Source organism: Penicillium antarcticum, assembly GCF_028974205.1.
Source record: "Penicillium antarcticum strain IBT 31339 chromosome Unknown utg000002l_segment0_segment0, whole genome shotgun sequence".
NCBI classification, from domain to species: domain Eukaryota; kingdom Fungi; phylum Ascomycota; class Eurotiomycetes; order Eurotiales; family Aspergillaceae; genus Penicillium; species Penicillium antarcticum.
The window spans coordinates 35,997-49,216 of NW_026695300.1; the positions used below are offsets into that span (position 1 = coordinate 35,997).

Here is a 13,220-nt window from a genome sequence, read left to right on the forward strand (position 1 = left end):
TCCTTTTCTGTATTGACACCTAGCATGACAGCCCGTAAATTTACCTAGATCACCATTTATATGATCTAAAAAGCACACGTTGAAGGGAGACGGTCTGATTAGGTTGGAAAAAGATCTACACTGGCCGGCGTATTGAGGCGTAACCATTGAATTTACACAACATCACACGCTACTGCAAGATGGAGCAGTACCAGTGCCAACAAAACCACAGGGGCCTCGTGCATACTTGCAATACATCTGCCGTTGCGCGGAATTAGCTGTCGTACTCAAGACCGAACTAAAGTATACAGCTGAATACTCCATCTACGTGTCACGGCACATCCTGCACATCCAAGTTGTCAAGAAAAGATGCGACTCAGGTGTGTATTTCACAACCTCGCGCTGGGGTTCGGCTGACTCGACCCCGGATACCCCATTTATCCAAAAGAATATGCTCCCAGATCTGCCTCGGTAACGCCCATAGTAAAAAGAAAGTCAGAAATCTATGCGCCAGGAATCCCTCGTCTAACACATCAAATCATATACGGAGCAGGAAATCAATCGCTCTCCTCCTTTGGTCGCCGACCTCCCCGCTTGCGACGTCCCTCGTTCTGGTCGCTCCCGTCATCCTCGTGTTTGCGGCCGGCTGGTTGATCTGGCACCTTGGCGATGATATCAGCAAGAAAATCGAGTACCTCGTCCTTGGCGACGGCATGCTTGAGATGTGAGGCAGTAACGCGTTTGGAGTTGCGATCCTTGGCTTCTTGCGCGGCCTTGGTGACGAGGGAAATCATGAAGAGTTCAAGGGCCTTGGCTAAAGGGAATCAGTAATTGTTTGTGATGCGTAGCCGAGTTTTTAGCGCATTTAAATGAAAACTTACACACAGCAATCGGGGTGACTTGAGCAACTTTGCCGACGTCCTCATCAGCCTGCATGATGCGCTTAATGCGCGCCACGGGGAACTTGGTTTTTACTTCAATCCCCGCCCCAAACGGAGCCGCAGCTGGAGCTGGTGCCATCTCTTCTTCCTTCACAGGCGCAGGCGCCATAGGCTCTATGACGTAGTCGGAGACCGGCTCAGGAGCGGGTTCGGTGATCTGTTCAGGCATATATTCGGGCATTGCGATATCAGGCTGGGCAAGACGAGTTGAACGACGGGCCATGTCCTCATATGGTGGAACGTACTGCTGAGACACACTCGGATTGCGATAAGAGGAAGAAGAGGGAGGAGGATGAGAAGGAGAGGAAAAATCAGGAGAACGAGGCCGATAGTCCTCTGTCATGATATAGAAAAATAAAAAGTTGGCCCAAGCTTTACTGGGACCGGGGGGGGGGGGGGGGGCCGCGGGCTATTTAAAGTCCGGAGGAGGTAATTTGCACTGTAATTTGCGGGTATTTGCATTGTATTTTGTATTGGTATTTGCAATTGAATTTATCGTGACTTCACAGCTATACTCTTTTCTATCTCTCTCTCTTCCTCTTCTCTTCTGTATTCACTTTCGCGTTGTATTACAGTATGTTTCCCACTTCTTGCAGCTCAACCTCCCGATGAAGATATCTTAGCTGGAAAGGGACAGATGACACCACGCGATGGTATCGCTGTGACTTGATGAACCTCCAATAACTTGATCTAATCTGAGGGAATTCAGGATCATGTGTGGCTTGGTGGCTTTTCGCTGACATTCTCGGCAGATCTATCTCTCCGCGCGACCTGAGCTTTTTTTTTTGTTGAGATGCCCGCTGTGATCTGAGGTTCTTTCTAACATCACCAGCCATGGCGGCTGATGCGCCCAGCTTGATGGACATTGTCAGGTATGTGGACCGGAATGCCGATCTCGAATTCCATACTGATTATCCTGCAGTACCCTAGCCCAGGACGATATTCCGTTCAAGTTGCGATGTGCGATTTGCAACAAGCTTGCTGTCGATGCTTTTCGCCTGCCATGCTGCGACCAGTCAATTTGTGAACCTTGTATGTGCTCTCCAATTGTTGACTCGACTATCACTAAACTCTGCTCCAGGTCAAACCTCTCTGCCCGATACCTGTCCCGTCTGCGCGCATACCCCAGTCTCCCCGGATCTCTGCAAACCAAACAAAGCTTTGCGCACAACTTTGAAGGCTTTTTTACGGACCGAGGAGAAGAAACGTGAGAAGGATCGCCAGGCCGCGATAACATCAAGTCCAGCCACCCCTGTTGATCCCATACCCGCCCAGGAAGCTGGTCCTGGTCAAAATGGTGAAGATACCGCAGGAGTCAGAAATGCCGATGCGCCTGTTGCTGCGGAACCTCAATCCGAGAACCTCGAAGTAGAGGATTCTACACATCCAACGCAAGAGAGCGCCCCAGACCCAATTTCTACAGATGCTGTCGAGCAGTCCGCACCGGTAAGACTCACATCCCTTATCCCGGTGTTTCCATTTCCTGACTTCTTGTGCAGCCCGAGGTAGCTGTTGAACAGACGACTGATGGTGCTGACCAGGCCGTTGAACCCAACGAGGATGCCCTCAACGCAGAGCCTCCTTCACAGGATCCTCCCGCTCCCCAGGATGCCCCTGATACCAACTCCGCTGCAATGACCCCGAATATGGGAGGCTTCTCAATGGGTTGGAATGGAAATGGCATGAATCCTTACATGACTGGCATGTTCAATTTCCCCAATGCGATGGGTAAGTTACGTTCCAGGCTATCTCTCTTTGCCACCACTCTTGCTAATACGTGCCCAGGAATGCCCATGGGGATGGACCCAATGGCAAATCAAGGGATCTTTGGTGACTACGGGATGAACATGACTGGCATGGGCATGAACGCGGGGAACTTCAACGGGGGCATGTATGGATCCTTAGGATGGGACGCCCAGAACAACATGTGGCAAGGCCAAGATAATATCAATCCAAACGCATTTGCTAATGGCACGGGCCCTCCCTACGGAGGAGCATATGGATCTAATATCTATCCGGATCAGTCTGCCTACTACGGATCAGGTTATGGCCGCGGTGCATTCCGAGGCCGTGGCCGTGGCTATGGTCGTGGCTTTGGGCCGGTGCAAGGCCATTATGCTAATTCAGGATACGCACAAGGCCCAATGAATGTACAGGGTAATCAAAATCACAATCCCAATACTGAAAATACAGGACAAACTGAGGAATGTAACCCCCAGCCCATCGATGGAGTGCCAAATGGTGGCATAGGAAACATGGGATATCGACATGGCCGATCCGAAGGACCAGGTGTGGAGGGTGCACCAGCTGCGCCGCGTGCTATGCGGCAGGGACTACCCAACACTAGCGTTTTGCGACTCTCTGGCCGAGCTTCGTAAGTTTCGATTGCCTTGTTCGTTCCAATATTCTAACTCTTCCAGTGATGATCTGCGCCAAACCCCCCTGAATGATGCCTGTCGTGAAACACGATCTCGCTCTCCGGGGAGTCGAGCTTCGCGTGCCCACTCGTCATCTGCACATGATGCTGAATATGATCAGGAGAACCGACGGGAGCCAGAGTTGAAGCGCATGGACCGGGTTGACGAACTACAGTCCGATGCCCAACACACTCGCTCGCCTTCACGGGCATCTTCGCGTCGATCCTCACGCCACCGTCAACATGGAAGTGATCGTGAGAAGGACCGGAATGGTAGCCTTCGTTCTCACCGCTCACGCCGACACCGTAGTCGCGATGGTCGCAGTCGCAGCCGCGCCTCAAGCCGCAATGGAGATGCCCGCTCCTCGGGCCGTTTGCACCGGATTGCACGGCAGACAGAAACAAATGGCCGAACAAAAGCACCATTTGAAGCTCCAGAGCAACGTGACCTTACTAGCCGAATCAACAGCAGCTACCGCCCTGACAAGGACAGAGGGAGTCGACGTGAAAACAACCGAACGCAGGCAGATAGAGACAGTCGTCGACGGGATCGGGACCGTGACCGTGAAAGAGACCGCCATCCTCGGGAGCGCGATACCCAGCGTGACAGTCGCAAAGACGGTACTCGCGATAAAGATCGGACTTCAGAGCGTGAGTGGAATCGAGAACATCCCAGAGAGCGTGATCGTGACCGCAAGCGTTCTCGCCGCGAGCGATCTCCCTCCACGAATGGAAACGACCACCAATCCCGACGTCTGAAGCGTGAAGATGAAGACCATACCCGGAACCACGTAAACGGATCAGTTCAGAAAACTAAGGCGGAGAAAGACCCCTACACATTGGAGCGGGAAAAGCGAAATAAAGAGCGCCTCGAGCGCGAAGAACAGCATCGCAGCCAGACCAAGTCTGGTCGTCGCCGAGACAGCCGGCAAGATCGTCAAGATCGTGTGGTGGCGGGCCGCCGCATCAATTACAAGTATGAGGATGAGCTCTAAGCTCTGGATAAGTCTCTGGTCTCTTGCATCTTGCATACACAAAATTTCATTAGGGGGAATGGCGTCGGGAATGGTTGCTTTCTAATTTTCTTGCATCTCATGGCATTTTCCTTGACCGGCTTGCTCTGAAGTAGGTATATTGACTAGTCCATGTTATTTCGATGAAAATTCTACCGTGATGGTTAGATACACAATGGAATTTTAATGGAATTTTCTGCGTTGTTCACCTTTCAATGTATTGGAGAATTGATCTGTAGCTCCAGGCACGGCTGAGATATATAATAGACCATTGCTTAATCACATTCTTGGGTGGACCCAAATTCATGCGCACACAAATCTATAGACATAAGCAGAATATATCGCTGACTGCTTCTAGACACTACATATTTCGAGGTAGGGCTGAATATCTCATATTTGTGGCTATCGAACTAAAATCATAGCCAAATTTTGTTTGCAAAGGGCCAATGTATTGACAATTCCGCTAAAAAAAAAGAAACAATAAATCTTATCCACACTGCACCTCATGTACGTCAAACACCGACCAACCCGAAGCACAAGTCAGGAAGAAAGAAAAATATGCGGTGAAAGTTAGTTCATCTTACTCTTCAAAGCCTCGATCTCCGCGGTCAGCGTTTGCATTTGCAAAGCCTGGGATGCGATGGTCTTAGTCTGTTCTGCAATGAGGTTCTTGATCTCTTCGATATCGTTCTTGGGAACGGCAGCTTGGGGAGTGGAGGTTTCGGGGACCGGAGAAGATGGGGTAGAGATCTGAGACAGTTAGTATGCGTCGCAATCAGGAGCTTATGCAGGAAATGAGTAGACGTACAGCAGTGGCGGGTTGAGACTTGGTCTCAATCTCCTTGGGTCTCAAAGGACTGCTGACCCGTGGCGAAGAGGTTTCAGCCACGGGAGAACGTGTAGCACGCTCAACTGGCTTGGGAACCTCCTCGAAACTGGAGTTATCGTCATCCGAGACGTTGCCGTCTTCTTCGCCGTCGGCGAACTTGTTGACCATGGCAGCCATTGAAGCCCCCTGCTCCTTCATGGAGGGAGCTGGGCGTCCAATGGAGACAGGCTCGGGGACAGGCTCAGGAGCTGCCTTGAGAGTAGCTGGCTCGTGGGTCTTCTGGGGCGCCTCAACGGGCTTGGGGGGTTCGACGGCCTTGGGAGCGGGGGTGTCGATGACCCCAGTAGGCTTCTCTTCCACTCCAGATACCTCCTTGAGACCCTCACCATCGAACAAACTGGCCATGGAAATCTTTGGGGGGATTGCCTCCTTGCCACCCAGCCACTCGGACGAGGACATGGCGGGAGCCAGACCACTAGTAGGGGGGTAAATATCGTCCTGGAAGTTCTCAGAGCGACGGGGGACTATGAAGGAAACCGGTTCAATGTAAGAGTCGTTCACAGTCTTATAAGCGCGAGCCACTTCGTTCTCGTGCATGTTGACACCGCGTTTGGGCATAAAGGCAACACCTCGCTGCGGGTCGCCAGACTTGTGCTCGGAAAGGAACTCGAACTTGTCGTTCTCGAGCTCGAAGTAACGGATGTTGCCATCACCTCGTCCCGCCAAATACAAGCAGTTGGTGCCGTCATCCCAGAAGGGCATGCATACACCGGAGATGGAATCCAAGGTCTTGAATCCGTTGATAGGTTCACGCACAGCACGGATATCCCAGAGCGCCAGCTGACGGTCACTCATCTTAGAGAAACCGGTGGTCGCAATGCGGTCGCGTTCTCCCAACCACACAGCGCGGCTGTTCTTGGCGCCAGTGTGACCATTGGTTTCGTGGGCTGGACGCTCCTGGCGGACATCCCAAATGCGCAGCTTCTTGTCACGAGAGGTGGTGACCAACAAGGAGCCGTTGGCACTCCATGACTGGGATTGCACGATGTCACCGATGTTGAGGGTGAGCTTGGGCGAACCGGCCTCAATATCCCAAATCTTCACGGTGTAGTCACCCGAGGCCGTTGCCAGCACGTTCTCTGCCGCGGGGTTGAAAAGCACGTGGCCGATCTTTCTGCATAGAGGGGTCAATACAGGAGCGTGGTGGGATGTGCCAAGGACAATTCTCACTTAGGATGACCACTCAGCTTGCCGATAGGCGCGAGGTCTTTGATATCGTCCGCTTCGGCATCGGGGCGGACGGTGAAGTTCTCCGGAACCCGCCAGAGGAAAACCTGCGCGTGGTCAGTCGCAACCGGGATACCCATGGCTTGTCAAACTATACCTTTCCATCATCAGAACCCGAGGCAATCAGATCGTCGTTGAACGGGTTCCTGCAAAGCTTCAATAAGTCGGGGACAAGCATGCTTTCAATTTTCACTCCTTACCAGTCGGTGTCCAAGACAACTGCAGTGTGACCTCGGCACAAAGGAATGCGCTCCGGAAGCTTGCCGCGTTCCTCTAAAGGAATAATCGCAAAGGCCCCACCGCCACCTGCTTCCCAATTCACGGCGATATGCTTCGGATTGACCTAAATGCGCTGGACGTTAGAAGACCGCGGGTTGGCATCAGGGGTGGCGCAGAAGGCAAAACACACCTTGAGAAGGTTGGTATCCCAGGCATTGCGCGAGACTCGAAGGTTATCGTAGCATTGGTCCTACAGCGAGGGTTAGAATAGAAAGACGGAGTTTGAGGTAATCGAGTCTACCTTTCTCGTCGAACGCCCGAAGACGTGGCCTGTATGTGTTAGTCGGTGGGAGGGTAATGGCGCAGTCTGAGAAGGAATAATACTCACGATACTTGGAGGAACGAACAAAACGTCCGGACATGGTCAAGAGCTCAAATAGATGAGAGGTATAGAGAGAAAAGGAGGTGAAAGGGACGTTGAGAACCAAGCTATGGGGAATTCGAGTGGAGGCAACACACGCCCCACGACTAGAGACAGAACAGTCCACTGAAACAAAGAGCAGCCAATTCCCCGAATTCCACCATTACCACCTTTTTGCAGGAATTCGCCAATCGCGCGCTTTTGGCCGGATTGCGTCACGTGCAGACCTGTATTACCAATACCACGCTACTCCCAACGTGGCCTAGCGCCCGACCCGTTGAGTCAGCGTTTGTTTACCTCCGAACTGCATATCGTCCCTCCAGAAACCAGTTTGCGCTCATTCGAGACTCTACTTGTTCTTCTCCGCTTAGACCATTGTTTGGCATGCTACTGCTTGTTGATTCTTTTGCCAACCAGTTCCAGTCATCATAGACAGTGGCTGGACGTGAGCTGATCCTTCTCTCCCGGATACTTTACTCGCCGGTTACCTGGCGGTCGAACTCTAACATGGATGGTGAAAACATGGTAAACACCCCACTTTGATTGTTCCCAAGATGTCGCATTGATGTTCCTAACTCTTGGACAGCCCCAGACCAGGGCGTCTACTCGGACGCGCATCCCGCAGGGACTCCGGGAGGCCAGCTCAGCGACTACAAACTCTCGCTCCGGCATCATGCCACCAGGATCGATCGCGAGCAAGGCCATGAGCATGTCGCGTATGCAATACACTGAAGCCATGTTGCAACAAGAGCTAACGACCTATGAAGCAACTCGTCCCAAGACAGCGAACCCCGAAACGAAGAGACCAGGCTCCGTCACCCGGCAGCCAACCACCAAGGCGCATAGCCGGGGAAATTCGTACGCATCATCAACCATGTCCCGATCAACCACACCTGCATCGCGCGCCGCAAATGGTCCTTTCTCCTCCACCGTCGGCCCTGGTTCCCGCCCCCCTTCCGCCATGTCGCGACCCAATACATCCTTCAACGGTCGCAGACCTGTCGGCGCATCGATTCCGCGCGCAGCGAGTGCATTAGATACTCACATGGAAGACACCTCCCCTAGCGTGCTAGGCAAACGAAAGGGTATGCGAATTTTTTCTTTCTCTCCCAGTCGAATCCCCCGTTACTCCCTTGGACCCGTCACCCCCGGATTGGAAGATACTTGTGATGAGTTTGGGGAATTGGCGGAACCGTCTCTCCCCAACGAGCCCTATTCTCCCAACCTAGGGCATGCAATGACGATCCCCGTAATGCTCTCTATCCCGTCTTGCAATGGACCCAGTGCGCTCCCAAACCCACTTGGACCCGTGCAGGCTGTAGCCCCTCCAGAATGCTTTAATTTGCCCGCCAGACCTTTCAGAACCCCTTCTGCTTCTTCAATGCGCTCACCCCCCAGACCCCAGCTATCGTTTTTGTCAAAAGTTTCCTCGACCAAAAGTTTTGACCATGCCACAGGACCCGAATGGGATCAAGATTCCCGCGAACGCAACATGGAAGAATTGATGCAGACCTTCATGTCCCACATGAACCAACAGGGACAGGCAAGTTCTGGCCTCAAGGAGACTGTTGAGGTTTACAAGACAAGGAGTAAGCGAACCTGTTGGAAAGGTCGATTCGTCTGATACTGATTGTTTGTTCCAGTCAATGAGCTCGAAATATCTCGCGATAGCCTCAAGGAACTTAATGTCACCCAGCGCGTGGAATTGGAATCCTTGCGAAACCAGTTACAAACGTCAGAGCATATTCTGAAAGAGGCCAAGCGTGACCAAGAAATAGCCATGGACGACCTCGACCGACGCCAGCGCATCAATATGGAATCAATTCAACAAGGCAATAAGAAGGAGATGGAGACGATGAGTTTGCGACATCAAGATGAGATTCGTGAACTAAAAAGGCAATTCAACCGCGAAATTGAGGATGAAAAAGCAGCCCGAGTACGGGCTCTTGGCCAGCTCACTTCGCAATCTGCGCTGGATACCCAGAAGTCGCAAATTGAATTGGAGCGCAAGGATCGGGAGCTTAACACATTGAATATTGAGCTACAAGGGCTGAAGGAAGACTTGTCTCGTGAGCGGAAATCTGTCCAGGATTTCAAACAAAATCTGGACATTGCAAGCAGCAACAGTGTCACACTGGAGTCATCCATACGGGCTCTGAAGGCCCACATTGAGTTCCTTGAGGGTGGAAGAGAAGAGCAGTCGAAAGCCTTTGAGCGGTCCAACCAGCAGATGATGGATGCACTTGCTGAGACAGATGCCATCAGGGAGAAGTTGCGCAGAGAGGAAACTCTGCGTCGCAAACTTCACAATCAAGTACAGGAACTGAAAGGCAACATCCGTGTATTCTGCCGTGTTCGTCCTTCGCTCAAGAATGAGCCTGCTTCTCAGCTTACTCTCATGCAATACCCGGATGAGGCCGATGATGCCAAGGAGATCAATATCCTGGGACCTGAGGAAAAGACCAGCCTTGGAACAGTCAGTCGCAAGAACAATACTTTCTCCTTTGATCGTGTATTCAATCCGACCACCCAGAACGCCGAGGTTTTCGATGAAATTAGTCAGCTTGTCCAGAGTGCCCTCGATGGTTATAATGTCTGCATTTTCTGCTATGGCCAGACTGGTAGTGGCAAGACTCACACAATGTCATCGGTTGATGGCATGATTCCCCGTGCTGTTCACCAGATCTACGAGACTGCCCAGGGCCTGGAGGAGAAGGGTTGGCGGTACTCAATGGCAGGCAACTTTGTCGAAGTTTACAATGAGAATCTTAATGATCTCCTGGGTAACCCCGATGAGTTGGACAAGAAGAAGCATGAGATCCGTCACGACATGCAGCGGGGAAAGACTACCATCACTGACATTACCACTGTCGATCTCGACTCGCCCGAGATGGTGGAGTCCATCCTCAAGAATGCTGATGCCAACCGCTCAGTGGCAGCTACCAAAGCCAACGAGCGCTCATCCCGGTCGCACTCGGTCTTCATCCTTAAGCTCACCGGTGTCAACCACGTCACCGGCGAGCGAAGCGAGGGCACTCTCAACTTGGTTGACTTGGCAGGAAGTGAACGCCTGAGCCACAGTGGAGCCACAGGCGAGCGTCTGAAGGAGACGCAAAACATTAATCGCAGCCTCAGTTCTCTGGGCGATGTGATTTCGGCCCTTGGCCAAGGGAAGGAGGGAGGCCACATCCCATACCGAAACAGCAAGGTACGTTTCTCCAAGCTATGTACTTTGGCACATACTAACTCCCCCTTCAGCTTACCTACTTACTTCAATTCTCTCTAGGTGGGAACTCCAAGACACTCATGTTCGTCATGGTCAGTCCTCTCCAGGCGCACATGTCGGAGACCTTGACCAGCTTGAAGTTTGCCACCAAAGTTCACAACACCCACATTGGCACTGCCAAACGACAGGCCCGCGTCCGCGACGCTTGAGCATCATGATACCTTCTCCATCCACCTCTTGCATATATTCCGCCCCATTTTTTTCTTTGGGTAGAGGTCTTTCACGATCCTGTCCTCTACCCTGGCGCCTTGGTTGGGATGGTCTTTCGTTTCTGGCAGCCTTTGGAGATACTCGATCCTGTCTTGGCATGTGATTTATTGTATGGAATATTACATTTATTTGCTTTTTCGATGCACAGTGCCTTCTTTTCAGCATATCCATTTACACCATAGGAGTATCTCGGACGTTCTACACGACGAAGTCTTTGATTATTAGGTCTCACAGCGAACCAAAATACTTATCTACTCCCAGCTTGACCTGATGTGCCTTCTTATTGATGTCCATAATATCCATTACCCCTTGCTCACAGATAAAAGCATCTGGGCACCAAGGCGGGATCCATTCAAAGTAGACATTTTTCACCTCGACCGCATAATTGATATCTTCCTGGCGAGTATTCTGGAGTGCATCATCGAAAGTTTTGGCTGCCTTGATACCGCTGTTTATCCACGAGTCCATCACCTCCCTGGGTCCGTTATCCTCGTAATCATGCAACTCTCCAGTTCCAGGCGCGTCTACCTTTTCCAGCTCACTAAAAACCAATACCGAGGCAGATGAGACCTGTTTGACGGCCAATACGGCTGGGTAGGAACCAACTTTGTTGCAAACAGAGCCATCGGCTGAAATACGGTCGGCTCCTAGCAGGAGAAAGTCCACCCCTTTGCTAGCCATGGCAACAGATGCATCAGTGTAGACTGTCAATTTTAGGACCCGGCCAGAAGAAGGAGGGAACTTGGTTTGGAATTCGGAGAGAATGGATGAAGCCATGCGGACTCCTTCACAAAGTGGCCGAGACTCCAAAATTCGCACGTCTAGGTGACGGATGGGAAGAGAGGCAAAGGTGTCGAGAATGCTGTCGCGAATAGTAGAGCTGGCTGACAGTGTGAGAATGACTAGAGAATCTTTCTCTGCGCCAGACTCAATAGTGCTAGAAAAAGAGCGTCGGAGATACTCTGCGAAAGTGCATTTGATGCGTGCTGACATATTGTTTCGCTTGTCCAGCTGGCGGTCGAATACGCCTAGAAAGCGATCCCATTTGACCTCGCGGGACAAGTTCTGGTGAACGATTTCTTCCATGTCGGGCATCAGCTCTAAGAATGCGTTCATTGTGGCTGTTCCCATGCTTTCTCGTCCACTTTTCGAAAGATGCCAGGCTGCGGTTCGAGCAGTCTTCCACCATTCTGCGTCAATATCTTCTTGCATCTGGGATATCACATGTCGATATGCCTTGACAGCGATGGTGGTCAGTTCGTGAGATCCGCTCTGATGATCTGTCTTCAATTGCTCTAGGCCTGCTTTGAGTGCTTTGCTGGTTCCTTGGTTCATGTCACCCTCGAACCAGACTCGTCGCAGGCTGTCCTTCAGTCGTGGCACACCCTCAAATCGGTCACTGTTTTCAATTCCTGCAGGATCATACCAACCCCAAGTTTGATGTTCCCAGTTGAGGCGAATGGCTTCCCCTCCATGGCCTCCTTCGTTTCGTGATTTCAAACGAAATGCGAATGGATATATGGTCCATTCCCGATTAACCGAGTCATCAGCGAACACATACGGGATCCCTTGTCGATAGAGATCCACGTCTCGTAAGCTTAATGTTGTTTCTTCTTCCAACTCACGCCATGCTGCGGCCAGCGGTGATTCGCCCAAGTCAAGGCTGCCAGATATGGGAGCGAGATAGTGTCTGCCGACGTCAGTAAAATTGAGACAGAAGTCCAAAAAAGGCCTTGCGAGCTTACGCATATGTTCTGACTTTCTCGCTGCGTCGAAATAAAGCAACTTGATTCTTTGAGAAAAGAAACACAGATACCACCCGTCTCTTTTGAAGCTCAGACTGTGAAGACATGGAGATGGGAAATAGCAAAGGCTTCGTAATCATAACATCATACCAGAGTCATTCTAAAGTCACTTGACCAGATGATATTGGGAGTATAAGTTGAGGTGAAGCCCTCTGGACGAAGTGATGATGTCCTTGGCTGAACCTCTGACGTCATACCTGATATCAGTATACTTGCATTCACAATGCTACTCACAGGGTCTTGTATCTGCCATATGATTGAATACGAGCTCGAACTAGAGTCCGTCGACGATGCCAGAGCGTCTGTCTGTCACTGCAATAATTGCAAGGTTTGTCTTTACACAGTCTTGGCTTGATACTCCCACTGACTCAAACAGAAAGCTTTCGGGACGAACTATGGCCTGACAGCAAAGGTCCCAAAAGACGCATTTCATCTGAAGAAGGGTCTTCCAAAAGAACATGCTGCCGATAATGGATCAGGAGTGGTAATCCATCGAGAGTTTTGTGATAATTGTGGCAGCTTTGTCCTAGAATATGGAGTTTGTTGGATCCATGACCAAGAGACATAATATTGTACTGACTACAGCTACAGGATACCGCCAAGGACTTCTTCCGATACATTTGTGTTGGCTCTCTTGACGACCCAGAAGCCTTGCATCCTAAGGGTGAGTTCTTTTGCAAGGCTCGTGCAAGCTGGATGCCTGAGATTCCAAGTGAGTGAAATATAAGACAGCGTCTATGCCCTATGTTGTCTAATGACAATAGATATTTTCCACAAGCAGGAGGTGAAGCAGTGATAACTTAGGGAAGACATG

General features: G+C 51.1%; 6 protein-coding genes across 6 annotated transcripts; 3 read left to right on the top strand and 3 right to left on the bottom strand.

The window, feature by feature from the left end:
* Positions 1-536: 536 nt before the first annotated feature.
* Positions 537-1,263, bottom strand: nctA (negative cofactor 2 transcription regulator complex subunit BUR6; the record flags this gene model as incomplete). The annotated part of the gene is made up of 2 exons (XM_058459070.1): positions 537-793; positions 861-1,263. 2 exons carry the CDS (start codon positions 1,261-1,263, stop codon positions 537-539), a joined length of 660 nt encoding a protein of 219 aa, XP_058322602.1.
* Positions 1,264-1,754: 491 nt separating this feature from the next.
* Positions 1,755-4,331, top strand: N7508_001005 (RING finger protein; the record flags this gene model as incomplete). Its single annotated transcript, XM_058459071.1, has 6 exons — positions 1,755-1,792; positions 1,843-1,952; positions 2,002-2,366; positions 2,420-2,648; positions 2,706-3,294; positions 3,341-4,331. 6 exons carry the CDS (start codon positions 1,755-1,757, stop codon positions 4,329-4,331), a joined length of 2,322 nt encoding a protein of 773 aa, XP_058322603.1.
* Positions 4,332-4,919: 588 nt separating this feature from the next.
* N7508_001006 (coronin) lies at positions 4,920-7,106 on the bottom strand (the record flags this gene model as incomplete). Its single annotated transcript, XM_058459072.1, has 8 exons — positions 4,920-5,099; positions 5,158-6,352; positions 6,409-6,512; positions 6,563-6,611; positions 6,666-6,808; positions 6,875-6,934; positions 6,986-7,014; positions 7,073-7,106. The coding sequence occupies 8 exons, from the start codon at positions 7,104-7,106 to the stop codon at positions 4,920-4,922; spliced, it is 1,794 nt and encodes a 597-aa protein (XP_058322604.1).
* Positions 7,107-7,612: 506 nt separating this feature from the next.
* N7508_001007 (putative kinesin family protein (KlpA)) lies at positions 7,613-10,540 on the top strand (the record flags this gene model as incomplete). The annotated part of the gene is made up of 4 exons (XM_058459073.1): positions 7,613-7,630; positions 7,692-8,694; positions 8,749-10,313; positions 10,364-10,540. 4 exons carry the CDS (start codon positions 7,613-7,615, stop codon positions 10,538-10,540), a joined length of 2,763 nt encoding a protein of 920 aa, XP_058322605.1.
* Positions 10,541-10,829: 289 nt separating this feature from the next.
* N7508_001008 (translation initiation factor eIF-2B subunit family protein) lies at positions 10,830-12,453 on the bottom strand (the record flags this gene model as incomplete). The annotated part of the gene is made up of 2 exons (XM_058459074.1): positions 10,830-12,291; positions 12,347-12,453. 2 exons carry the CDS (start codon positions 12,451-12,453, stop codon positions 10,830-10,832), a joined length of 1,569 nt encoding a protein of 522 aa, XP_058322606.1.
* A 176-nt stretch (positions 12,454-12,629) lies between these two features.
* On the top strand, positions 12,630-13,202 carry N7508_001009 (GFA family protein; the record flags this gene model as incomplete). Its single annotated transcript, XM_058459075.1, has 4 exons — positions 12,630-12,734; positions 12,783-12,944; positions 12,998-13,118; positions 13,171-13,202. The coding sequence occupies 4 exons, from the start codon at positions 12,630-12,632 to the stop codon at positions 13,200-13,202; spliced, it is 420 nt and encodes a 139-aa protein (XP_058322607.1).
* Positions 13,203-13,220: the final 18 nt, after the last annotated feature.